The following is a 26,106-nucleotide window of genomic DNA, read 5'->3' on the forward strand; positions in this document are numbered from 1 at the left end:
GACTGGACAGTGAATCCAAGATCATGGGCTCCTAAAAAGCACCCATATGAAGGGCCACGATCATGAAAACTGGGACTTTGCAAATGCACTGACTACTTGGGGGTTGAGGGAGGTTAGAATCCTAAAACCACCATAAACATTACTTTCCTGGGAACCATTTCTCTTTCCCATTCAGTCAGGAATTCCTACTATTGCATCATTCTAACTGCAACATTGCAGGGGTGTGAAAACCACCCCTGTCAGGAACTTGCCCATCTTAAATCCCAAATGCCTCTGAGCCATGCTAATTGCATGGAAAACCTCTAGAGAGGGACCTTGCAAAGAAGTAATATTCCATGTGGGAACGGTGCAATAGCCACTTGCCTTGCATGAAAAACTGGAGAGAAAATAGTGCTGCACTTGGGTCAGATAAGAGTGGCAGTAAATGTAGTACCTCTTCAGGTGTTAAAGATGGCTGTAAAATGCTGCTAGTCCAGGCCTCCTGTTCCAGGTAAGGTCATTTCACTGCTGTGCCAGCTTACTCAAGAAAAAACTTGCTCAAATTTTAACTGATATTTTTAAATACTCTGGAATTGTTTTCAAATAAAACATGATTATTTGTTTACATAATAAAATTCCTTATGCCACATCAACTTTTCTTTATTAGCATTGTCATGTTTCAACATCTGCTTAAACTTCTTCATACCACAACATGTACAAAAGCTCAACTGTTTCCAAACTATAGAGGGGTTACAAGAAGGCTCTCGGGGCAATTTTTGGTATTCTGTTCCTGTTGTCATGATGGGATTATAACCAGGAATTTGCACAGTGAATAGGAAGGGGAACTGTGTGACACTAAGGCCCCAAATCAGAAAGGGGTTGCTGTAACTGTTCAGAGAGCTGGGTGGGTCCCTAGGCACAGCTCCACCAAGCTGGATCACCATGAGCCCCTGTCACCTCGTTGCTGAGATGTCAGTTCAGATGCCAGAAGGCCAGCAAGTCTCCCAGCATGCTGCACAGGTATTGGTCAGACAGGGCTAACAAAGGACACTGGAAACAGAATAGATGGGAAAAGCTGGACAAAATGCACCACAGTCCCTGTAAGGAGGTGCTTCATTTCTGTAACCTACTCAGAGTAATTTGACTTATCTAGTACTGAATTTAAAAAGTAAAACAAACAACCAACCAACCCAAACAAAAAAGCTCAACCAAAACCAAAACCTCCTCTTCATTTTAGAGTTTGTATGTAATGCAGAGGAAGATATCAAAGTATGAGGGTGGTCTGTGATGCATTTCTCCAATTACACATAGAATGTATTCTAAATCTAACAGAGTGATCTAATCCTCCAGCTAGCAGGCATTACCACTCAGTGCACAATAAACTGTGTTGAGGTACCACCCAAACACATATTCAGCCTCTAGTACTGCTTAAAAAATCCAAACATACTTGTACATTGGAGGTCTAACTTTTTGTTTAATACATGTAGATGTTTACTGTGACTGTAGACTAAAATAAACAGAGCACAAATTATTGCCAGATCAAAAAAACACATTTCCACAAATGCCACACAGTGGCCAGTCCTATACTGCCTTTTATAAAAATAGCTGCAGCACCGAGCAGGGTGGAGCTGAGCACAGTCTGGATTTTTTACATGAGAAGACATTGAAGGAAGTTTAAGAAGTCCACCAAAGCAGTGCTACTCTTACAAGTTTTGGAAAGTTGGAAATTGCTGGACAAACTGAAGAACTTTCACTACAAGTTTTTTTTCCCCCTCACAGTTTTACCATTGGCATTTAGGTAAAATATTTCTTATTTAAGAGAAGTAACAAGTGATGACTACAAAGAACGTATGTGCAGACTCTGGATATTGCAGGACTAACACATTCCTGAGACAGGTACATTGTGGCTGAGGACAGCTTCTCAACAGCTTGAAGACCATATGATTAAGTTGAACATGTAGGGCCCTAATAACTCTGATGAGCTGCAGGAGTTACTGGCTACTTCACTATGGAAGCAGAAATGCAATTACCTTTCATATCAACAGTCCTTGTCCTAAATTCAGGCTTCAGATCAATTTCACTTACCACAAAGAACATTTGAGCTATTTCTGAACATAGATCTTTTCCTAGAACTGCTGGAATCTAGCAAAGCTGTCAAGCTTAGAAAACCAAGAAACCTGACATGCAGTTTTAAACATTTCAATAGTTACCAATTTATTTTTATATAAAAAAAAATGGTAGCAATGTAGAATACAGCAATATTTTCTGGTTCCACGCACGCAGGTTGTGAACATTCCAAGCAATGTGTACATTTTGGAAAGAGACCAGACAAGAGAATTGACCAAAATGTTACTGAATACGGGAAGATTTTTAAAAAAGGCTAAAAATTAGGTATCAATAGTGTCTTCTTAATATTGCTTTTCTTACTGAAGACTAAAAAAAAACCACTTGACTTCACAGATAGGGTTAAAAAATGGGGGGGAAAGAGGGTTGGAAAAAAGGCTGCTACAACACTGCCATACCGTCAAAAAAAAAGAAAAAGAGATCATACTTCAGTATTTGCATACTTGATAGCAGCATTCTCCCATCGAACCATATGAAACTACAGAAGAAAACATCAAAGCAAAAAAAAAAAAAAAAAAAAAAAGGCAGTTATCCATCAGTATTCAAAAACCTAGAATGAAGTCACTAAGTAGAACACTTATCGAGAATTAATCAATATCTACATTCTTAGCTACTTCCAACTTAGTTCCAATAGAAACATGAAGTTGAGTGTCAGCTTTGTGTATTTTATTTTTGGCCTATTTGAGTTTTTCCAGTTCATAGTTCACTGCATGCTTGGAATAGAGAGGGTCATTATAAATCCTTCTACACAACGAACTTTAAGTAGACAGCTGAAAATAAAATGTACTACTTGTAAACACACAAAAAAATACAAGCTTTTTTTGTTTCAAGTGAGCACTGTTCCAGATAGATTATCTTCGGTATCTACCTCTTTCACCTCTGTCTCTGTCCCGGTCGCAAATCCTTTCTCTCTCCCTTTCCCGATCACGGCCTCTGTCACGTTCTCTGTCTCTCCGATTATCGCGAGGCCGGTCACGCTCCCGCTCTCGGTCCCTCTCCCGGGGCCGGCTTCTCCGACCACTGACAACAGCTTGTGTGCGACGAAGGAAGTCGTCTACTCTCATGTCATAGTCGTGCTGTGATGAAAGGACAGCTCTGCTATTTTTTTTCCCAGATGAGAATTCCCTCCCTTATAGATAAGGCTGGCTGTAACTCTTCAGAAAGTCCAGTATTCAAAAAACGGCAAACCCAACCAAACAAACTGTCCAGCATCCATGTGCAGAATCTGGGGTTCAAATGCCAGACACCAGCAAGAGACCTGAAAGCTAAGGAGCCTTTCAAGGCAGCTAACAGATACTTAATAATCCACCCTGTTTTCTGATGTGCCTGTAAGAAGTTTTAAAACACAAAATTCTGCTGATAAAGTAATTTGTTGTCAATGAGCACAAGCAAAGTTACAGGCCTGTCCTTATTCAAACTGGGCTTCAGCGTGAAAATGTTCAGAGGTGGACAGGCTGGAAACCAATTTAAGCATACACCTCAGTTTAAGAGTATGAGAATTTTTCACCTCTCTGTCACCAGGGAGAGACATCAAATTTGCTGAAGTGTGTAGTCAATCTAAACAACTAATCTTTCCAAGGAACTCTAATGCAGGTCATAAACATGCTGTTTATCATGGCCAAAAAAGCTCAGGCTAGGCTACCCTTGGACCCCAGATTCCTACTTCAGCCTGCAGACTTGCATCCCCTGTCTGTGTGGACACTTACTACTCGTTTGTCTCTGTATCTCGCTTCATGAGGTACAGGATGATGTCCTGAGTATGGAGGGTGAGCTTGAGGTGGAGGTGCATGGTGCTGATAGTAAGGGTGGTGTGGTGGCTGCTCCATACCTGGATACGGTGGCTACAAGAAAGTTACAGGAAGTTTGTTGAAGCAAAGGAATGCCCACAAGGAGTGCATCATTCAGATGGAAAACAGCATCTAAATACATCTGATCACAGCCTCCTAACTGAACAGCAGACTACTTTCCATTAGGCTGGCATGCTTTACTCCCTCTCTACCATTGCTTGGGGAAGTCTAGTAAACACCCTCCCCACAGTCCAATATCCCTTCCTTTCGCATCTGGCTACTTCTGCTACTTAAATGTGGCAGTTTTGGGTTTTTTAAACCCTTGCATATAGAATGGGAATTCTGTCCAAACAAGTGAGCTCTTATAGAAACAAGTCATACTCATTCCTTATGAATAGGTTTCTATTCTAAATTAAAAAACAAATAATTTGCAAGACAAATTATTTGACAAAATGCTAGGCCTTTTTTTTTTGTTTTGTTTTTAAACAAGACTATTTTGGCTGATTTCTCCCATTTCTTCAATCAGCAGAGTCTTCCTTTGCCATAGTACCAAAATATCTTGGCTTGCATTTTTGTTACAAAGAAAGTAAATGGAAGCACTGGATTCTAGGACAACTACTTGGACTGCATGCAGAAGAGGGGAGTAGAAAAAAAAAAAAACAAATGGATTTTCTGGAGGCTTAACTGTTTAAAACTGTTTTCCCTCCAATCTGACAATCTTGTTTACTTCCTTCAGTTGTAAGGAATTGTGTTTCAGCTGACAAAAATGAGAGGCTATAGGGAGCATCTCTATATCTGGCACTGCTTTTTGCTCATTGCCAGTACAAACAAGAGCCAAAAGACTCATTATAGTTGTGCAAAATCAGGCCAGACTTACTAAATATAACCAAAATAACCTCACTTTGACTACATCTCCTGACATAAAGGCCACAACTTGTACAAGTGAACTATCTACATAGTTGTAGATATGTACACTCATGTATCTGCTCATCTTACTGGGGAAAAAAGTGCATTTCAGTAGAGGCTGTAATACAGGAAGACTTATTTTAATTAGGTTGTGCAGCACATTTTGCTAGTTTCCTGCATGCTTCATTGCCATAGCCAAAAGCAAGCCACTGCCCAACACTAGAGCCCAGCAGCCCATTCCATGAGCCTCTTCAACAAGTCCACCTGATTGATGCATTTGCTGTTTGAGAGCCAATTACCATGAACATTTAGCAGGATACATAATGTGATCACACCCTCCCATCTAGGCTAAAGGAGGGTTCTGCTATTTCTTCAGAGCTTACTAAGAATGCCAGACTACTGTTGAAAGTAAATTTCAAAGTACTTATTATCAGTATTTTTCCCCTAAATTTTTTACACTGTTACAGCAAAAGCTACATTTTAGGAAAAGCGAAGAGTTGAAAGCACACTGAATATGCCAGGCTCCTTTTGGGGGAAACAAAAAGAAGCTGTATGTTAAGGAGAAAAATCAAATTCAACAAGACACAAACCATTCCTTGCCATGGTGGTGGTGGTCCCATGTTGTGGAACTCCCTCACGTAATCATTGTAGGACTAAAATGAAAGACAGTAATATTAAAATTTGTGTTGAGTGTTCTTTGGAAATGCAGAAAGCTGAATACAAAGTTGCCCAAAAATTTGCATGCAACAACTTACCCCATTTAAAAATACATCGCGTCGAACTCCTGAAAATCGTCTGTTGGGAATAAAAATTTGTAGAACTAAATCCAACTTATCCATGCAGACAAGTTACCAGGACATAAAATTAATAACATGAACACACCTTACCTGTCTACTTCGGGATATCTGGGATCCTTTATATACCCTGTTCGAACATCAAGCAGTATTAATTCAATTTACCATCTCAAGTGAATGATCTTAAAAACTATATTCATTAGAAAGTGTCCTTTCATTTTGTGCTTGCTACAAAATTATGTCTACCTGCCATTACCCTCACTTTTAAAATAACTCTTGAAAACTTACAGCTTCTAAGAGACGATGCAGACAAGTAGTATAATGTAATAACAAAAAGTTACATCAATAAACCCATAAGAACTTGCACCCAGTACAAACAAATATGCAAGAGGGAAACTGTGCAAATGAAGACTTGAAATTTAGTCAACTGAATTAGGAATCCACATGAATTTGAAGAGTGCTGTCTTCAGGCATTTAGCATGTGGCTGTTACTACTCTCTAACTGTATATTCAGTAGAAGGTGTTCATCTGGGCAACCCCTAAAGATCATTTCCTAACATTTTGGACACAGTGCTACACAGGAAATTAAAAACAAACTAGAAAGTACCTGGAAAAGCCCCACAGGGCAAAGAATTGTTACAGCTTCAGTAAATCCCTTTTAAGAGCTCAATAGAATGGTGCAAAACATCATGCATGCTCGCACTAAAATAAAATAGTGCTTCCGACTTTCATTATTTTTAAAAAATCTTGTTCTGTTTTTTAAACAATGGTCTTAGAAAGATGCAGAGCAGCAACAACACTTTTTTAATGAAAGAATGCAGTCTTTGCAGACAAGCTGGACAGATACAGGCATGTTCTGAACAGGTTTAGAAATCTACAACTGAAATAGCAGAATGCGCTTTTCTAAGACATGTGAAGCACAATTTGGTAGACTAAAAGTAACAATTTTTTAATAGCCGCTTTCTGAAGGAAAAAAAAAAAAAAGCTGCACTATGATCAGTGCTGTTGCTGCAGTACCACTGCAAACATTTCCTTCTAGGGAACAACAAATTTCCCTTCATCATTAGATCCTCTTGTAAAATGCAGTGCATCCTCCTCCCTAACTCATGTCAAGCTTGTAAAAAAAACTCTCTCTGAAAACATTCCGTTGAATGTCTAGCATCAGCTCCACACAAAGGCTACTTGTCATGCAGTCTCAGCTGACATTCCCAGGTGGAAATTTCTCAAACATTTTCATTAGCATCTTGACAAGTAGGTCAGATCTAATTTTGTGCCCACATTAACACAGCACTTGAGAAGATCATTCACAATAATGTACACAATTCAAGGCTCTTAGAAAGGGCTCAGCCTAGGTTAACTCAGCTCTCAAACCAGTGAAACAGTGTCACTGAGTTCCTCGAGAGGTGGGTTAAAGCAGCAGGCAACACTTGGAACAAGTTACATTTTTATATCCAAGTTATATCAGTATTTTACTTTTGAACTAACAAGGATATGCTAAAAGAGAAAACACTTTGAATTGGTGCACACAAATCTTCATAGTAAGATATTAACCTGGTCTTTGGTGAAACTCAGGGGGATAGTCAATCCTTGGTTTCTTTCTGCTGTTATGAATATCATAATCTTCTGGTCGACGCCTACACACAAATTAGATATCAAAGATTAAACAAGGTTGCTTGGAGCATTTGTCAGAGCAGAATACCTCACAGGAATAGTCTGAACTGCCCAGGATATCAATGTAATCATTCTCAACTCTATTTGCTTCAAAATATTCTACAGCTTTAAATCTGAACTGAAAGAATCAGAAATAGCTCAACTACATACACTCCACTGTTACTTTCTGTCTACACGAATTTTGGTAGTTAAGGAAGGAACTCTACTGAACTGTACCTTCATCCCAAACAAAAGGTAACAAATTTGTCTAAACCCAACTCAAACTTAGGCATTAACATTACACTTCCCACATTACATTTTGAAACACCTATTGGACAGCAAAGAATTTCACAGAACATTGCAGACTGAGGGTATGAAGACTACTGCATTTAATAGGTATCAGGTAAAGAATTCTAGAAAAGGCCTACTTCCACAGCATTTATAAATAAAACTCTGCATGCTTTGTGAAATTGCAACTTTAACTGTGACTCTCCTAATTGAATAGGTCAATTATATTATTTCTAATGATTTCTGTTCTAAGCAACTTACTAGCAATGCACTGGTGCATTTTACAATTTAATAATGCTCAAGCTTCCTAATAATTAAAATAATTAGGGCTCTTTTCTATAAAAACAGCTCTTTGACAGAAGAGATATTAAGAACTCTGCTCTTCCTTATAAAGTTACATTCCAGTTGCTGTTAGGCTCAAAAAAGAGCTGACAAATGGCTGCTTATTTTGCTCCAAGGTACATAAACATTACTATACTGGGAGACTCCAGTGCTAATGTAACAGTGTTTCTAAACGCAAAGCAGCTACAAAACCATTCCCTTCTCACCCCCCTCCGCCTCCCCAACAGTATAATTTCTTTTGACAAGAGCAATAACACTTTCTTATATTGCTTAATTACTGTGCAACTTGCCAGTTGAGTAATAAATACTGACTTCTCCCTCCCTTCCCCAACTTCAATCATTAAAGCCCACCATACCCAGTTACCAAGATTTTTAAAATGGAAGCAGATTCTTTAGTATGAGCAAAAAGCCCAAAAACCAAAGCAGTTGCATCTACAGCAAATTCAGATCAAAGAAAGTAAAAGCTGGTGTAAAGAATAAACATACCGCTTTCTTGTAGTTTTGAGAGTGCATTTACGACCGGTATAAAATATGATAGAAACAGTTCATATAGTAGTCCAACTACTGACTTTAAGCTGTAAGCCACATACATAAATGGAGGCCCTGGCAGGCTTGAGAAGGTGTGGTGGTGTTATATGTATAGTTTGCAGTCCATTGCAAAACCTTCACTTGTGTATACTTTATTGCACTGGAAACCTCTTAGCTTAACTCCAAAAGCCATCTTGGTGTTCAGTCCTTTAAAGCCAAAAATAAGGGGGCGCTGCCAGGTTTCCTCCTACCTACTCGTTACAGTGTCCTTTTTTTTTTTAAGCTCAAGGAAATGGGGACTCTTGTTGGGGCTCTGTACCTACCACAGGATGTTTCCACAAAAAGGAAACTTAACCAAAGGTTTCAGCCCAAACCATACATCAGTCTGTATGCAAAGTGGCTACCACGGGGAAAAGGTGTTTGGCAGAAGGGCTAGTATCAGTTCTTTGCAAAGACTTCTCCAATTCTGTAACAAGTTATACCCCCTTTTTTCTGGAAAATGATGTTAAGTTCATAAAGCAGTGATCAATAACCATGTCGATCCTCTAAAAATACTTTAAGTCCACAGGTACTGCCAGCATCTGGAAAGGTTGTATATACAGACACAGCAACAGCCATTCTTTTTGGTTTGTTGCCGGGTCTCCAAGGGCCACTTGATCCCTTTTGGAAAGAACCTACTGTTTTCAGAAGCTCAGCAAGATGTGTGAATTCAGTGGTTACATGTTAGAGAATATTTGGCAATAGGGTTAACACATCACGGTGACACAATTTGAAACAGTCCCAATAATGCTCCTCTTGAATATCAAAATAACTTAAATATTTTATCCTCAAAATGAGGCGGCATCTTCTGAAAAATTCTAAGTGATCCTTATAAAAGTCCCATATTTGATAAGGCTTATCCAGAGACACACCTGAAAGAAAAGGCTTTTACAAGATATTAACACATTTTTGGCATATAAATATTTCCTCCTCTCCATCTAGCCTGCTCATAATCAAGCCAAGCTTACCTACAGCTAGCATTACAAGTTGCATTAGCTCAATAAATGATCTAGTCTAAACTAGAGACAACTTTAAGAGCTTTTTTCTGCAAAAGCAAAGATCCCCATTTTCCTCTTGAAAAATGACAGACCGGGGAACCATGTGAAATCCTCAATGAAGCCACAAACTTGTCCATGCAGCTTGATTTGAGGATTTTCTCTCTTCTTTATCGCAGGGAAAGCTTTGACGAATCACATTCCTCCATCACGTTATTCTGACACATGTGCCTATTATCAGTCCAAAGAACGTTTCTAACCTTCCCACGTCCCGAACGGGGTCTCGACGGGATGGGCGTCCTCTTGATCGGGGTTGTGAGTGCATTCTTCTCTTGTGCCTCATTTTATGAATGACTTGATACAAGTCAATACTTTCATCAGGAGGGAAGAGAAGACAAAGTTGGGTTCCACATTCCGGCTCAATTTCCTAGAATTAGTTAGAAGTTCAGTAGTGGTTCATAAACTGAAGAAATTAAACTCTCCCCAAAAAACACTGACAGACATTTAAGAAAAAAAAAAAAAAAAAAAAAAAGAGGACACTTCAAAGAGATTGCAGTATCACTACAGACAGCAAAATTCACTTACATTACCTTTCACTCTTTAGGTACTACTTAGAATTTTCATAAAATAGTCCAACACTTTGGGTAACCATATCTTCCCATGAGACATACTGGCCACATCGCTGTTTTGCTATAAAATCAGAGGACTGTTTTTCATCACAAAGAAAATGATTACCTATTACAGAAAGAAAAGTGACACACGTAGGAAAAAAATCCATCCCAGCTTCACATATAAAGCCATGGCCTGAAGAAGTTGACTACTACCACTCTATATGAGCTCTTCATTGTATGGTAGACAGGTCCATGAAAATACCAACTCAAGGTCTGACCGCAGTCAAAACAAGCAGTTTGTGTGCTCAGGGTTATTAGGAAAGGAACACTGAATACAAAAGTCATTGTATCACACTGAAAGTTCATGTTCCACCCACACCTTAAGTAGTGGGTGCAGTTGTGCCCCTGCATCTCAAAAAATACAGCGACAATAGAAAAAGAAAATGTCCAAGCAGGGCACCAAGAATAACTGAATGAGTGTAACAATTCCTACATGCAATGACTGAGAAGGTCAAGTCCCTCCAGCCTAGATTAAAAGTGAAATATGTGGGATATGGGGAACAAGATGGAGATAATGGGACCGTCAGACACCACAAGTTGTCTGGAGGAGAAAGGGACAGACATGAACTTGCTGACTCTCTCTTCCAGTACAAGAACTTGGGCCATCAAATAAATCTAGCAGGAGCCAGGTGCAAAACAATCCCCAAAAGTGCTTCTTCAAACTGGTGACTGCAGGCCTGCAGAACACCTTCCCAAATGATGTCGTACAGGCAGATTTTCAGTGTATGTGTCCTCAGAAGAGAGATCCATTCACAGTTGTGCAAATATAAATGGATAAATGACAACCACTTCAGGAAATAAGCAGACTTGAAAAGCAGGGAGACCAAGCATCAGGCAATGCCTGTCCAGACCATAACAGTACAGTAACTGGATGAAAGAAGCTGAAACCCACATCCAGACTGCAAGTCTATTGTAAACAAAATATTAAAAAAAAATCCTTGCCATTTAACAGTAACTAAGTTAATTGAAATACTATTTTTTAAGTTCACACTAAAAACAAGACCAAAACTATTGGTTTTTTCCTGCTATACAACAAAGCAAACATATCTGTGGGCAAAACAATGCAACACGGAGTTGACATTTTCCATACAGTATGGAGAGATTACCTCCCACCTTGTCTTAAAAAAGCAGAACCTGTTATTTTACCCACAGCGTGGGTACATGATGGCAGCAGCAACATACCTGCACTCTAGTATGTCTGAGAAGACAAAGAACACTTAAAATTTGCTTAGCATATATTCTATAATGGGAGTCTATGCCTTAAGCAATATAGTACATATTAAAAAAATGTAATGCAGAGCGCAACTGGAAACACCAGACCTTTTTCTTAAAACCTGATGCTATATGGTTTGCACACTATACAATGCAAGGCACATCACATTTCAAATTCAGAATACCACACCGTTTTAAGCAAACACTGTTTATCATAAAGATGACAACAGAATTGGCACTGTATTGTTTCCTTTTCCTTCTTCCACAACAGCATTAGAAAGAAGCAAAGTGCCTTTGCCACAGCACTCTACTCCAAGTAACTGCTATAAAAACATTCCTGATCTCCTGCACATTCAAAGCTGGAAGCAAGCACTAGAGGATGTCAGTTATAGAAAAAAAACAAGAATTAACAAACCTGTCCATCGCGTCCAATCTTTACTGGCTTATGTTCGTTCCAAGGATTGGTCAGGTGAGCAGATTTAGTGAACGGCAATTCCCGCCTAAATATGCAAGTGGCACCATTTATAGTTTTGCCTCGTTTTTTTTTATTAAGAAAATAATTAAAAATGTATACAGCAGGAAATTACATATAAAATAATCCTGTTATTCTTTGTACTGCCAGGTCTCTGAACATATTCTTATGTTCTACATATTAGTAACTGAAGATTTCACGTTGACTTATTCCAGTAGTAACTAATATAGGTTGTACTATGACAGGCCCTCTTTTAAAAGAGAATAATTGGTCTCTGTGCAATATTGAGATTGTGCTTGTGAATACACTGACCAGTCTTCATATGTAGTAGCTCTTGGCACACACTGAAATAAATCCCTGAGCACTGACCTAACTATGAAGCTAGAAGTGCTTTGAGCTGGAGGTGGGAGTCAATAGCTTCAAGAGGACCTTTCCAATCCAGATTTTTCTCTAATTCAAAATCTCGCTTTTCCTCTATTCAGTCTTTCTGACAGTCCAAAGTACTTGTACAACCATGCAATATGTTTCACAGGACTGTTGTAACTTTTTTCCTTAATAGAGATTTAAAATCTTTGCTGTAAGAACATACTGCTCACAACCTATACATTATGCAACACTTGCACTATCTCATATGTTGCTTCAGAACGGTAGTATTTTCTTTGTTCCGTCAGGTCAAAACAGATTTGTCCTTATGTGAATTTTTTTTTTCTTTTTCATCCACAGCTGTCTATTCAAGTGAGCAGTGAGGACAGATCTCTGGTTGAATCAAGTTTCAGAAGTATGCTGTTGGCACTTGAGTAACACACAGAAATTACATTATAATGCCTTGTTACTAACAGTAACATAAATGCACAATTGTTTACCTGCAAATCCAGTCAATTTTAAAGACACCTCCCAACATTTTTGCATTCATTCCTGCAGGCAGCACCCAATGTATAGGTGATCCTCCATGATGGGACTCTGAAGATAATCTTGCAAACCCTAAAGGATTTTGTATGAATTGTAACAAAGATACAACAGAAAGGCTATTGCATGTAAAACTTTCTTTCACTTACCTTGATAATAGTTCACTTTTCCTTACCTTGGAATTTGCCACTCTCTCTTACGGAAAATATCAAAATAACACTCCTTGCTGATCTAAATGCAGCATTAAGCTTCTTTTCATTCACTGGAAGTGTTGACCATACTCCCTAAAACAGAAAAACACCCACCCCATCACCAAAACATAACAGTTAATCTCAAATGATTTAGCTAACATAAATATATAATGTAGATGAAGAAAACAAGACCAAAATGTTGTACTTGAGTAGAAGATAATAGAAAGAAAAACTTATTGCTAAATTCATTTCCTTCAAGAAATATTTTAGCCTGCCTTGTACTACAACTTAAAACACTGGCTTTTCAATCTTTTTTTGAACACTGAAGATGCCTTTAGACCATCCATAATACTTCCACTGTAATTATAATGATGGGCAGCTAACTTAAAAATAGTAAGGGTGGAATTTTCACATATGTTTCAAGTGACTTAAAGAATTTATTTATTATATAACACACAGGAATTATGAAAAACCAACAGAAAAATACTAAAAGGTGGGCAGGTAGACTTGAGTACAGTATGCAGATTTGCTGAGGACAGCTTGTAGACTTCAAAATTCTTTCAGTGAAATGCCAGCAACATGAAAGACACTGAAGTAACACTTTAAACTGGCAAGACAACTCAAATCACTTTGTTGAGCCTTACACATCTCCTCCTACTACTAAACAGTACCTCTTCCATTTCACCAGCTGTTTTGCAGCCATGCACAATAAAACCCAACCTGTTTTAAGGTACCAGCTGAGCTGAGGTATAGAATAACAATTTGTTGAATTACTCCTCTGTCCATTTTCTGGGTAAACGAGCTTCAGCCTCAGAATAGGATACACATACCAAAGTTAACGTTCCTTCCCTTGCATTTTTTTAGTGATGGTAAGTATTTATGCCCTACTCTGAACTCAGATCAGTGTTTGTCTGATTCTGGTAATTCATTATAGCCACCAGAGAACTATTTGAGTTTTTTGCTAGCTTTCAGTCAGATTACATGGATTTTGGCTGCTTGCAAAGCCCTGCTGCGAACTGAACAACCTATTACACTGGCACCACAAAAGTGAGTTTCATGAAAGTCCAACATCAATGTACTGATGCCTGTACACTGAGAGACAAAGCATCCACTCCAATAACTTCAGGAACAAGGATACTACTGCAGCTCCATACGTGGACAAAGCACAAAAAAGGATAGACTCCTTTACAAAGCTAAAGCAAACACCAGTCAGAATGCTGTTCACTGCACCTTCAAAGCTGGAAGGAGGGGTGAGAACCAAACATGCCCAGGACTCTGAGATTTGTTTAATCATTTTGATGCTATTTTCATCCTGATTTATAAAATTATAAACAGAATTCATTAACAGAATCACCCACCCTATGTATATTGTGTAACAGCAAATCAAATATTTTCTCTGTGATCTGTTCCAAAGAACACATGCCAATACAAAACCACGAAAGTGGTGCAGTAGACACCTAGTGCAATTCCTCAAAGGCTGAAATCTGGTGCTCTGGAATCCCTCCCAAAGAACTCACTCACACCAGCACTGCCAGGCATACATTTCCATAGTAAGGCTTCAGATCCTGAGTCACCTGACCAAAATTACTCATGTAGCATTAGAAAAAAGCCAAACAACCTTCTGAACCGTCTCAGAGTACAGCAATAGGAACAGAGGTGCTGATGGATGGGAGAAAATACCACCCCAGCATTCCCAACAGAGGTTGGCTTAGTATGTTATCAAACAGACCCTAAGGCCTCTTTTAACCCTATTCTTGGCAAGATAAATGGCCAGTGGTCTAGAACCTTTTCTAGATTACAGTGAAAGCCAAAGAACCAAGGTGCAGTAACTTTTGTTGCTGCATCTACTGAGATCCAAGCGATAAAGAAAATAATGCATCCAACTACACACTCTCCCAAACTAAGGTGGGTGTGTCTGAAAACGGACAAAGAGATAAGTTTGAAGAAAATATAACATACCTTTGCCTTAGCAAGCGATACATTTTCATGGTTATTACTCTTGATGAGAAAGAATCTTGCATCTTGGAGAATGTATTTAAGTTTGCTTGTTTGGTCTGAAAAGAAAACAAAGTATCAAAATAAGCTGAACTGTAAATACTTACCAAACATGTTGCTTTGAGTACAGATAGTTTGCTTCCTTCAGAATACACAGTATCCCCACCCATTTCCTATCTATGTATTAACACAGTCAACCACCCAACTTAAAGTCAAAGCTGCAGAGCACAAAATGCCAGGGGAAACCAAACCAAAACTAAAACTCAGATATCCAAGTAAAGAAAAAAGTAAAATAAAATCAGCATGATTCAGTGATGTTCCGATACGTAGGACTTATTTCCTTGCTTAAAGATCTTTGCATAAATGATGGATAACACTCGTAACAAGCACAAACTGTTCAACAGAGAATGGTGAATGCTGTTCCTCTTTGCAGCTTTAAGGACTTCCTTTTTAAACTTGCTGCCTCTGCAAAGAGCACAGTGACTGAACTTTTTGCATATTGCTCTCAAAACATGCAAAAGTAGCTCAAGATTCAATTATCATGCTCAGAACAATGACGTGCTCAAATCGATTTATATCAGAACATCACTACTTACAGGTAATTTAATCAACAGAGACAATGGCTTGCTATGGGGCATGCATTAAAAATTCAAATTTAAATGATACCTTTTTGGACAGCACGAACGGAAGATGATAATTTCTCATGCTTCTTTTCTGAACCTGTGTTTAGCCAAAGTACATTTGTTCAGATTGAGCCTTAATAGAGATAATATACAATTTCTACAGCCTTGTCCCATACAATTTTCATTCATGACAAATTATGCTTTCTGGCGCGCACCCACACACACAAAAAATACTATTCAATGTGCACGAGTGTTTTGTTTTGGTTTTTTTTTTTTTTGTTTCAGTTTTGGGTTGTTTGATTTGGGTTTATTTTTTTTAAATAATATTTGAACAATTTCCTACTCAGAAAACTAGTCACTGAATCATCATCTTCCAAGTTTAAAAAAAATAAAAAAAAGTGAAATTTCCACTTAAGCAACAGAATAGCATTAAAGTAACAAGAAAGCCTACTTCCCCCTGAAGGTATCCACACACAACATGCCAGAAGTCAATACCAAATTATACAAAGCTACATACTCTATAAATTTCTACAGCCAGTTACATTTATTTTAGATTACACATTAAGATTTGATGCAAGTCACAATGACAAGCAATGAAAGGGAAGAATACCTGCATATGATTCTGATGCAGAACTCCCACTTCTGTCAAAAACAATTGGAGAGATACCTCTAGCTCTCTTCCTCTCCTTCTTTTTCTCGTCTAAAAGAAACCATAAAAAATAAAAGCCATACTTTAAACACAGGCGAAGTTGAGATTAAAAAGTAATGAGACAGGAAAATAGAATCAGTAAAAGTGAAGTTACCATTTGGCTCGCACATTAAAATTGTGGTTGTTGCCACAAAACTATCATGCACAGTAGAAGCAAATGCTAGTTACTCAAGCTTTTCATTCAAAAAAGGAAGATGAATGGCACAAAATCTAGTACATCTGTGCAATGTTTAGAGACAATTTATTATTATTTTTAGTAAGGGTGGGTTAGCGCTTCTTTCCAGCCTTCACCCAAATGTGCAATATCTAGCACAAACTGTGTAGTGATAGTGATACGAGCTCATTTGCTCAGAGCTCAAAACCAGTAAGGGACAGGAAAACAAAACACTGTGGCACACAGGCAATTCTTTCCACTCTTAAGAAAGTGTTACGTTATACCACAGAGCTTTTTAGAACAGTTATTACAGCTTCACTTGTCTTTAGGTTACACCTTGCTGTCTCTAATTCCATACAGCAGAGCAGAGCTAAAAAAGGCAGCATATTAAGCAGGATGACCACCTATGGAGACTTCAGACAAGGAAGATACACAATAGGAATCTTAACAGGATTGCAAGCTGCTTTCCTAGAAAAAACAAACAACGAACAGCCAAACCCAAAAGTATTTACGTCATTAGCGCTTCACATCTTCAAGTCAGGACCAGTTACAACATACAAATACAAACCAATTGTTTCTAGTTTCTGCTTTTATTTCATTCTAAATTTGCCCTAATAACTAATAATTTCAACTTAGTTTTAGATTTCCTATGCTGAACACAGTCATTATTTAAGATTCAGCTATCTTTCCCCAAGGACATAGTGTTTTACTACACCAGTCTACCTGGTCACTCATCTAGATGGATACCAAGCAGCTCAACACTGAATTAAAATTAATAATTTGGAAAACTAAGCCATTAGATACCCAAGAAAATACTAATTTTAGTGTTTCAAAGCATTGAACAGCAAGGCCACAGCAGTCAAGAATACAATTAATCTTCAACACAGTAATCTGGATATCCACAATTTTGTTTTACCACTTTCCACTTTAGTATATTTTTTCCTTGCCTATGGTATTTCATAATTAACATCTTCCTGACTTCTACCACAGCTTACTTTTGGCATGGACAGGAAGTGGTCATTTTTCAAAGTAGTCAAACTTTCAGTGGCAAGGTATTTCACATTAGCATGCAAGATGCTGCCTACCTGATGCATCTGAACCAGACCCAGATCTGACTGACCCATCTGTGAAAGAGGCAGATTCAGAATCAGAATCGCTGGCTTCACTCCGTGTGTCATAGTCATTTCCTTCCTTCTGATCCCTCTCATCCTGTTCATACTCTTCTTCATCTTCCTCCCCATCTTCTTCCACCTCTTCATCCTCCTCCCCTTCATCATCTTCCTCTTCTTCCATTCCTTCCTCCTCATTCTCTGTGTTGCCTTGTTCAGAGGAACCACTACTGCCAGTCTCGTGATCTGAACAATATTCCTCAGAGTTCACCTCTTCTTTAGAAGAATGGCTAGATCTGCTTGGTCTTCTATCCACATCATGCCTGATTCTCTGATGTTTAAAGAAAAAGTGAATCAGCAGTCATATAACATTGTCAGGATGCACACACAGTCCTAAGAGAATGTGCCTTACAAAAGTCTCATAAAATTGCTTTATTTATAAGGCAGCAAGAATACTTAATACCTCTGAACCATCCGGTGTAGAAGACTTTGCCCTCCTGTCAATATCCCTCTTCCTCATGTAAGATTTTTCTGGTTGTACTTTATAAGGTTCCCTGGAACTGCTTGACATTCGCATCTTCCGATCGACATCTGGGCGCTTGTTTCTGTCAGATCTCTGATACTCCTCGGTCTTGTATTCTGACACCAGCTTTCCTTTCGTACTCACTATTCTCTTGTTATTGCTAACTGATGAACTGGGAGGCTTTGGCATCATCTGCCTCGAGGAATGCACAGAAGGTTTTTGCCTCTTGCTTTCAGCATTTTCCATCCTGTCAGTTTTTCTTTTTGATCCTTAAGTAGAAAGAAATATCAAGTTCAGTATTATTTCCAATATCAAAACAAAAACTGTACAGAGGCTTCTTCTCCTTCTATTTTAGGTAATTACCCTGCTGCAGTCATAAGGAACATCTTCCAGTTGTAGGCTCTGCAGCAACACTCAAAACTGTTTCTTAGGAACAGCTCGTGTTCTAAAACATGTATTTTACTTCACAAGAAGTACGTGTTTCTCAGATTTTATACATAGAAATGCTAAATTAACTGCTTATGGGATTGGCCTAAAGCCAATTCAAGAACTGAGCTGGAATCAAACTTTGCAACCCCTTTACTCCACTTCCATCTCACTTCATTGAGACAAAAAGGACAATCATTTTCTAATAGCAAATGAATTCAGAACAAGCCAGACTCAGCAACTGCTCTTGAGACAAAAGGAAATGGATTTGACTGTTTGCTTGGAGGGTCAGGTGAAAGAGCACATGCCCATGAAATAAAGACTTTCGGAACTCATTCACTCTTTGACTCAAGTTATAAAATCCATTACTTCAAAGACTAACTGAAATAAGAGAGACATTTTTTACCACTTATGTTCCTGCAGAACATCCACTACCAAAGACACATACCCTTTTTCTCACTTTTGTCTTGCTCACTGTCGGGGTTATACAACTCATCATCCTGGTCAGGAGCATCAGTTAAAATGTCATCCAGAACATTCAGTTCACCATCTGAAAATACACAAAAAAAGTCAAAACCAACCATAAAAAGTCTGGATATGTAAACTATAGAACTAGTATTTACAAACCCAAACATTTCCTTCAGGGCTACAGATCTGCAATGAAGCAAAAATTGACATAATCTTGATTTATTTCTACACTTTCACTTGGAAGGATCAGGCAAAGCAAAGGAAAGAATTAAAATATGTCACAAGATGCATTTAGACATCTAAACAAGGTCCTCATGTCACAAGTTGGCTCCTCATGTCACAAAAGCTTTGCAGGAAAGTTAACCTACAAATTAAAGTTGAGCATAAAAGTCTGTATAAAATTTTAGCAAAAGGGAGACAAGGAAATAGTCTGAGTGCCATTAGTAAAGAGGAGGGACCCTTATCTCTGCAAAGTTCTGAAATTTGCATGTTGAATTATCTCTCTTCCACTAATTTTGTTGTCATTGCTGTGTTAGAATGGTGGGTTTTGTGGCTCACTTACAAATAGAAAAAACCACAATGGGGAAAGCAGTACTTTCTGCTGCATCATTAACTCTGAGCTGTTCTGAAAAAAATCCCATAACTTGACCAAAAGGGCAAGTGTTAAAGAAAATTCATGCCAGAAGCAGTAAATGACCACACCTGCTCACAAAACTTTTAAAATCTGTCACTATTTCTGGCTGTTTCACTTCACCTGAAACCAAAAGGGGTACATGGTAATTCTATAAGAAGGAGTCACAAGCTTTAGAGTAGCAGATCTATATTCCAAGCACTTTAAAAAGAGTGAACTAACCCTAAACATGCAAAGGGAAAAATAAAAAAAGGTATTAATTTTGGAGTATCTCCAAAATTCTTAGTTCTTTCCACTTTGAGATTTTCTGTGCTTAGGAAAAAGAAACCAGAGCAACCTCCAAGGACTCAGCTGGTTTACAATATGTGTAGCAGACACAGGTAAGGACTACTGTACTGCATGAAACTGAGGTTAATTAACTCCTCCAGAGTTTGGCAGCTTGTCTATCTCAAAATATTGAGCTGAGCCACAAATAAAATTTACAGCTTGATATTAAAAAAAACCCAAACGTAATCCACGTTACATAGATAGATATAAAAAAATTTACTATTATAATTGTCTCTCTACTATATACTACCAAATCTGAAGTCAGCAAGTGCACTAACTTCCTGCTGGAATTTCTCCACATTTTCCATGCTAAGAGAATGCAGAAGTGATCCCTAGACTGCTCAGTCGGTGCCTCTAATGCAAAGGAAATGGTGCAGAGAAAAGTGGATCAAATCTTTCCCTGGCAGTTTACAGTTAGCAGGCATTTAAAAGCACTACAAACTTGCATCACAATTCTCTTGGGAACAGCTCTTTATGTTTGTAGATATATATCCACAGCAAATATTCTTGCTGTGACTTATAAATATATGAGAGTCAGATTCATGGCTGTGCAACTGCCAAACATGGGATGCAATTTCCTGGCTTTAATTCTGCTTGCCCATAGGAAGCTTGGCAAGTCTAGAGCACAAGGTTTTTTTTATGAAAAAGAGGTGCACTGAGATTAGAAAATTAAACAAATCATCCGTCTCAAATCACACGTATTGAACCTTAAATTTGTTTCCCTCTTGGTGAGACAGCAGCATACTTGAGTAAACTACATTTAACCTACCTACTGCAGCAGCATTGAAAGGTGCTAAAAGACTCCTGTATCAGCTCATTCAGAAGTAAATGAGAAGGAAAATTTAACAGAAAATGCAAGCCTGATACACACTCTCTCCTAAATCCCTTCCAGGTTAGATGGACCTCATTTACAGCTGGAACCTTAAAAAGGGTGCAGAAGACAGGAGCAGAATGAGTTCCTCCATCCCCTTCTATACGCACATTGACCTGATTTGTTTAGAAACACATCTCCAGATTTATTTAGCAGCCTGCTTCTTGTCTCGCACTGGATATGCTGCTTGACTGACTTGCACAAGATGATTCCTCTCACTGAACCGCCATTGTCAGTGTTCAACCTGAAGAGCTAAATTATCTCAGAGAAGTATCAGGAAAAGCACAAAAGCAGAAACAGAAAAATGGCAGAGGACAGGTATTTTATGGTCTATCACCACTGAAGAGGGAGAAGCCAAATGAGTTCTTTCTGTGACAGATACTCCCGACAGGGCTCGCCTGCCGTTTGTCTTTTGTGGGATCCTTCCATGAACAAATTTAACTCACTCAAAATAGCAGGAAGGTAGCCTGGGAGGCCATTTCGTCTGCTGGCCAGGAGAATTAGAACTATTGGAAGGGTCCAAGCAAAAATCTGATTTGGCACACAAAAGAAATAAGACCCTGTGATTTCAAACCAAACAGGTCTGTAAGCCTTATTTCTGCTTTTTTAAAGTTGTAAAACAGCATTTCTCTTCCAGTGGGAGCACTTACAGCAGAAATCAGTTCGGCTGCAAATGTGCATCAACACCTGTTATTCAGTCAAAATAACCCCTTTCACATGAGAAATAATTAAAAACAAATTACAGAAAAAATATAATTTGACTACTGGCAGTGATTAACAAACACAAAAAAAAAATTAAGGCCAACTGGATAAATATTTATATGAATAGAAATGTATAGATGACAACAGCAAACATTTCAAATTCACTGCTCATCCACAGTGGGTGATCAGATCTGTTTTGACACAACCTGATCATATTCCAATCTTACAATAATACCATCAATCAAGCACCACCAATAATTTTATTTATCAGTTCTAAGAAAATCTACTGGGAATTTTCCATGTCATACAGCTTCACAAGAAATATCAGACAGCAAACCTTTACCACTCGGACAAAGCCATTTTTCAGACACATATCCTGCAAAAGGCTTTACAGGAAGCATTATACTCCACAGAAATCCAAATGAACGCAATCCAAGCCACAATACCTAAGTGATACTTTGCCCTTTTATAACTCCACAACTCTCTGCACTAACGACCAAACGGCAATCTGCTACACCTAACTTTGGTTTTGCTTCTTAAAGAGGCTATTTTGTGAGAACTAATACAATCTCACAGATAACATGCAGATCACTTCGGCTTCCGTGGATAGCGGCAGTCAGTTATAGGAGCTGTGATTCTATTATTCGACAATAATTACCCTAGATTATTGTTATTCCAGAGTAATGACTCCGAAATCGTCCGACTCCTCTAACTCAAATTTATTTACCCTCAGTGCCCAGAATTCAGAGCTGACTGCAAAAAGCCGAGCAACAATCGGCAAAGTAAGATTCCAACACCAGCTTCTGCTTACTAAAGTAACTACATCCCCCCACAGAAAGCCGCGTAAAAAACCCCCAAACCAAAACGGCCTGGCGATCTATGCACAAACAAAAAGCCGCAATAAAAGTAGCAAAAAAAAAAAAAAAAAAAAAAAAAAAAAAAAAAAAAAAAATCTTTTTGCGAAAACACAGCCTGCAGTAACTCGCTGTCGATGATGTAAAACTTAGGCCCACGAACTTCTCCCTCTTCCTGCTGCTCGAGTCACCTTGCCCCGAGCCCGCTGCTGCCGGGACACTAAAACACGAGGGGCCCTATTACCGCCGGCCCCCCGAGAAAACACAGCGAGCGCTTCCGCAATAAAAAAAAAAAAAAAATCATCCTCGAAGGGTCACTCCTGACCCCGCCGCCCCTCCGCTCCCCTGGAGGAGACGGACGCCTCCCGGGCTGAAGGCCCAGCACCAGCTTCCAAGGTGGCCCCGGGGAGGGGGAGAGGCTCAGGCGGGGGCCCGATCCCCGCCTGAGGTTTCCCCCCCTCCCCGGGGCCTAACGCTTACCCCCCTCTCTACCGCCACATACCCTTCTCCTCCCGGCCATCCGTCGCCATCCCGCCGCCGCGACGAGCGCCTAAGATGGAGGCTCTCCCTTCCTGCACGTAGCGCTTCCCTCTTCCCACAGGGCGCCGCTTTGTTTACGCTCCCCGCGTCAGAGCGCGCCGCGGGCGGGCGGCGGCGGGGCATGCGCCACGCGGGGCGCTGAGGGCGCCGCCGCCATGTCAGTTCCTGGCAGGTGTGGGCTGTGTTTCTCTGGCTGGGCGCAGAGGTGTAGGGAAAGGAGGAGGTTTCTCCGCTCTCCCTAGTGTGGGAAGCTCGCATTTTTCCCTGGCTGTTGTGACAGCTGTGTGTGGTGTTGGAGCCCTTTCTGAGGGTCTTGAGCGGGGCAAAGTTTAACACTACTTATTTAACCCCCGGTGTTGGGCGTTGCTGTTCCCTGGTTTTCTCTTGTTTTTTTTTGTTTTTGTTTTTTTTTTTTTTTTTACATTTCCCCCCACCCTTTTCATTGTTTTTTCCTTTCTTCTGGCAATCAGGGCAGTTCAGAGGAGGGTTACCAAGCTGATGAGGGGGCTGGAGCACCTCTCCTATGAGGAAAGGCTGAAAGAACTGGGATTGTTCAGCCTAGAGAAGACTTTGGAGTGACTTAATTGTAGTCTTCCAGTACTTGAAGAGAGTCTACAAGAAAGATGGTGAGAGACTTACAAGGATATGTAGGGTGAGGACAAGGGGGAATGCCTTCAAAATGAAGGAGAGTAGTTTTAGATTATATATCAGGAAGATTTTTTTTTTTACTGTGGGAGTGGTGAGGCATTGGCACAGGCTGCCCGGAGAAGCTGTGAGTGCCCCATCCCTGGAAGCGTTCAAGAGTGGGTTATATGGAGCCTTGACCAACCTGATCTAAAATAAATTTCAGTTTAGAGCATAACTCTTTTCCACCATAATGCAGGTGGAAACTTTACCACCTCATCTTAGTTGCCCTTTTGGGCAGTTTATGAAGAAGGTTGGGCACTAAGTTGCATTTGCTAGTTTATCAGTATGTACAATACAACGAGGGGATCAGGCCACAGCATGGGTTTAGGAAAGGCAGGCCCTTCTTGACTAATCTGATCTCCTTTTAGGACCAGGTCACCTGCCCATTGGATGAGGGAAAGGCTGTGGATGTGTCTATGTGGACTTCAGTTAAGCCTTTGGTGCTGTGTCCCACAGCATTCTCCTGGAGAAGCTGGCAGCCCATGGCTCACCCAAAAGAGCAGGAAGTTCAAGGGAGACCTTGTTGCTCTCTACAACTACATGAAAGAAGGTTGTTGTGTGATGGGGGTTGGTCTCTTCTCCAGGTAAGTATCAGCAGGATGAGAGGAAATGGCCTCAGCCTGTGCCAGGGGAGGTTCAGGCTGGATATTAGGAAGAATTTTTCTCAGGAAGGTTAGTTGGAATGAGCTGCCCAGGGAGGTGGTACAGTCACCACCCTTGGAGGCATTCAGAAAACAACTGGACATGGCACTTACTCCTACAGTTGATGTGGTGGTAATTGGTCAAAGATTGGGCTTGATGATCTTGGAGGTCTTTTCCAACCTTAATGATTTCATGAGTCTATGGTTAGGGCTGTGTGTAATTTGCAATTATAAAGTAAGGCTTGTTTTGTCCACTATGGCAATTTATATGTTTATATCTTATTACCTGACATGCTAACTCTTACGGGATAATTTTTGTTGTAAGGCTGCAGATATTTGCTAGACTAGCCTGATAGGTGCAGCCAGTCAGCTAAATACCTTGAACTCCCTCCTGCAAAACAATGCAGTTCCAGGAATCTTTGCTCCTGATATTCACTGTGTTTGCCTGTGCTCCCAGAGTGGACAAGTTGGTAGAAACGCCTGATCAGCACAGCAGCTGTTGGCTAGCTTAAGGGAGCACTTTTCCTTTCCAGTGGCGGGCGCTGAAGTGCAAAAGGCACTCTGTAACACTGCTTGGTGTCTGTCTCACTTCAAAGCTGTGCAAGCAAAGTCTGAAAGCATGCCCTGAAGAACTGAAGTATTTCTGCAGAGAGAGATGATGAAAGATGGAATTATGTGATGAGGTAAAAATTATTATGTGGTTGTGAAGTTTTACCGAATGAAATAAAGGTACCTATTCTTCAACTTTGTGTTGGCTTCTTGATTTGATGAAAGGTGATTACTACTGTAGTGCTACAACTTGAACTCATTCAACGTTTATCCCATTTATCTATTCTCTGGAGTGTCAGATAGGCAGAACTTGACACTAGTAGTTTTACTGGCACTTAGCTTCTGATTCTGTAGCCAAACACTGAAGCAATTCTTGTGTGTCTGTTCTGATCACATCAATCATCACTTGGGTAAGGTGCTTGTGGAGTGACCTTTCAGTGTCTGGTATGCACACAAAAAGTTTATTTAACATGTGCTATTTATAAGCAATACCTGCATTTTCTAATTTTACTAGAAATTACTGTGTGGTGTTAACTTTACTTCCTGTTTTTCTACCTGTGGAAAAAAAGGTCTGTTTGCATGTAATGCACTAGATGGTGCTGTCAGCACGAGTTAAATGGAAGGGCACTTCCGCGGGGCTGCTGCTGGTGTCAGTTTTTGTATTTCCCTTTGAATCTGCAGGTGCACCGAGACAGCTTTGGAGAATACTGTACTTTAAAGCCCTTTGGACCTTTTGGTGGGTTTCATGCCTTTCACATGGGACAAAGTTTAAATATTGGTAGCATGAATCAAGTGCCTTTACTGTAGTATGTTGTTAGTGGTGGTGGGTATCTGCAAGCGAGCATAGCTGCTGATGCTTTTTTCAAGGATGTAATGTTAGTCTATATAGACTAAACCATATCCAGAGGTCCCTTTCAGCCTTAACCATTTTTATGTTTTTTTTTTTTTTTTTTTTAAATTGATGGGCTCTTTTTCAAGAATTTTAGGGTAAGAGAAACTCCTTAGTGCAGCAAGCAGCTGGTAGCTGTGGCTTCCTGTGTAGATTACAATATAGCAAATCGCTCTGGAAAGGAGGGGAAAAATTATGCTAAACTTGGTAGTAAGTTCCCTTTTAGATCTTGCTGTGTCACATGTTTGATAGATACAGTTATTTAAAGGGAGAGCTAATTGCTTTGCCCTAGCCTGTTTTAAAGGAATGTTGAAGAATTCCTTCAGTGTCTGCCAAATGCCTTTCAAAACCAGATGACTACAGCTGCTTGGAAATTCTCCCTTTGAAATGTCTTTATAACACCTTAATATTAGCCCATTTGTCCTTCTTTTTTTTCGTGCAAGTAACTGCTGATGGATAGTCTGTGAAGTCTGTCTACTAAGATGGGCCACTGCTGAGAAGTGACTAGGGTAACTGAGAATATC

The 26,106-nt window shown here is 39.6% G+C and overlaps 1 protein-coding gene across 4 annotated transcripts; it reads right to left on the minus strand.

Moving 5' to 3' along the window:
• Positions 1-1,433: 1,433 nt before the first annotated feature.
• On the minus strand, positions 1,434-22,904 carry YTHDC1 (YTH N6-methyladenosine RNA binding protein C1). Of its 4 annotated transcripts, XM_053941392.1 has the most exons (18): positions 22,779-22,904; positions 18,872-18,973; positions 17,938-18,266; positions 17,451-17,805; positions 16,113-16,202; positions 15,546-15,599; positions 14,844-14,938; positions 12,869-12,977; positions 12,651-12,768; positions 11,731-11,815; positions 9,693-9,859; positions 7,142-7,224; positions 5,684-5,720; positions 5,552-5,591; positions 5,387-5,449; positions 3,810-3,944; positions 2,972-3,179; positions 1,434-2,581 (listed from the first exon to the last, which is right to left on the minus strand). In XM_053941392.1, exons 1-18 carry the CDS (start codon positions 22,804-22,806, stop codon positions 2,532-2,534), a joined length of 2,148 nt encoding a protein of 715 aa, XP_053797367.1. In that variant the 5' UTR covers positions 22,807-22,904; the 3' UTR covers positions 1,434-2,531. The 4 variants fall into 4 exon arrangements, with proteins under 4 accessions (XP_053797367.1, XP_053797369.1, XP_053797368.1 ...); XM_053941394.1 differs by lacking the exon at positions 15,546-15,599; XM_053941393.1 differs by having other exon boundaries at positions 1,434-3,179.
• Positions 22,905-26,106: the final 3,202 nt, after the last annotated feature.

Source organism: Vidua chalybeata, chromosome 4 (genome assembly GCF_026979565.1).
Source record: "Vidua chalybeata isolate OUT-0048 chromosome 4, bVidCha1 merged haplotype, whole genome shotgun sequence".
NCBI classification, from domain to species: Eukaryota; Metazoa; Chordata; class Aves; order Passeriformes; family Viduidae; genus Vidua; species Vidua chalybeata.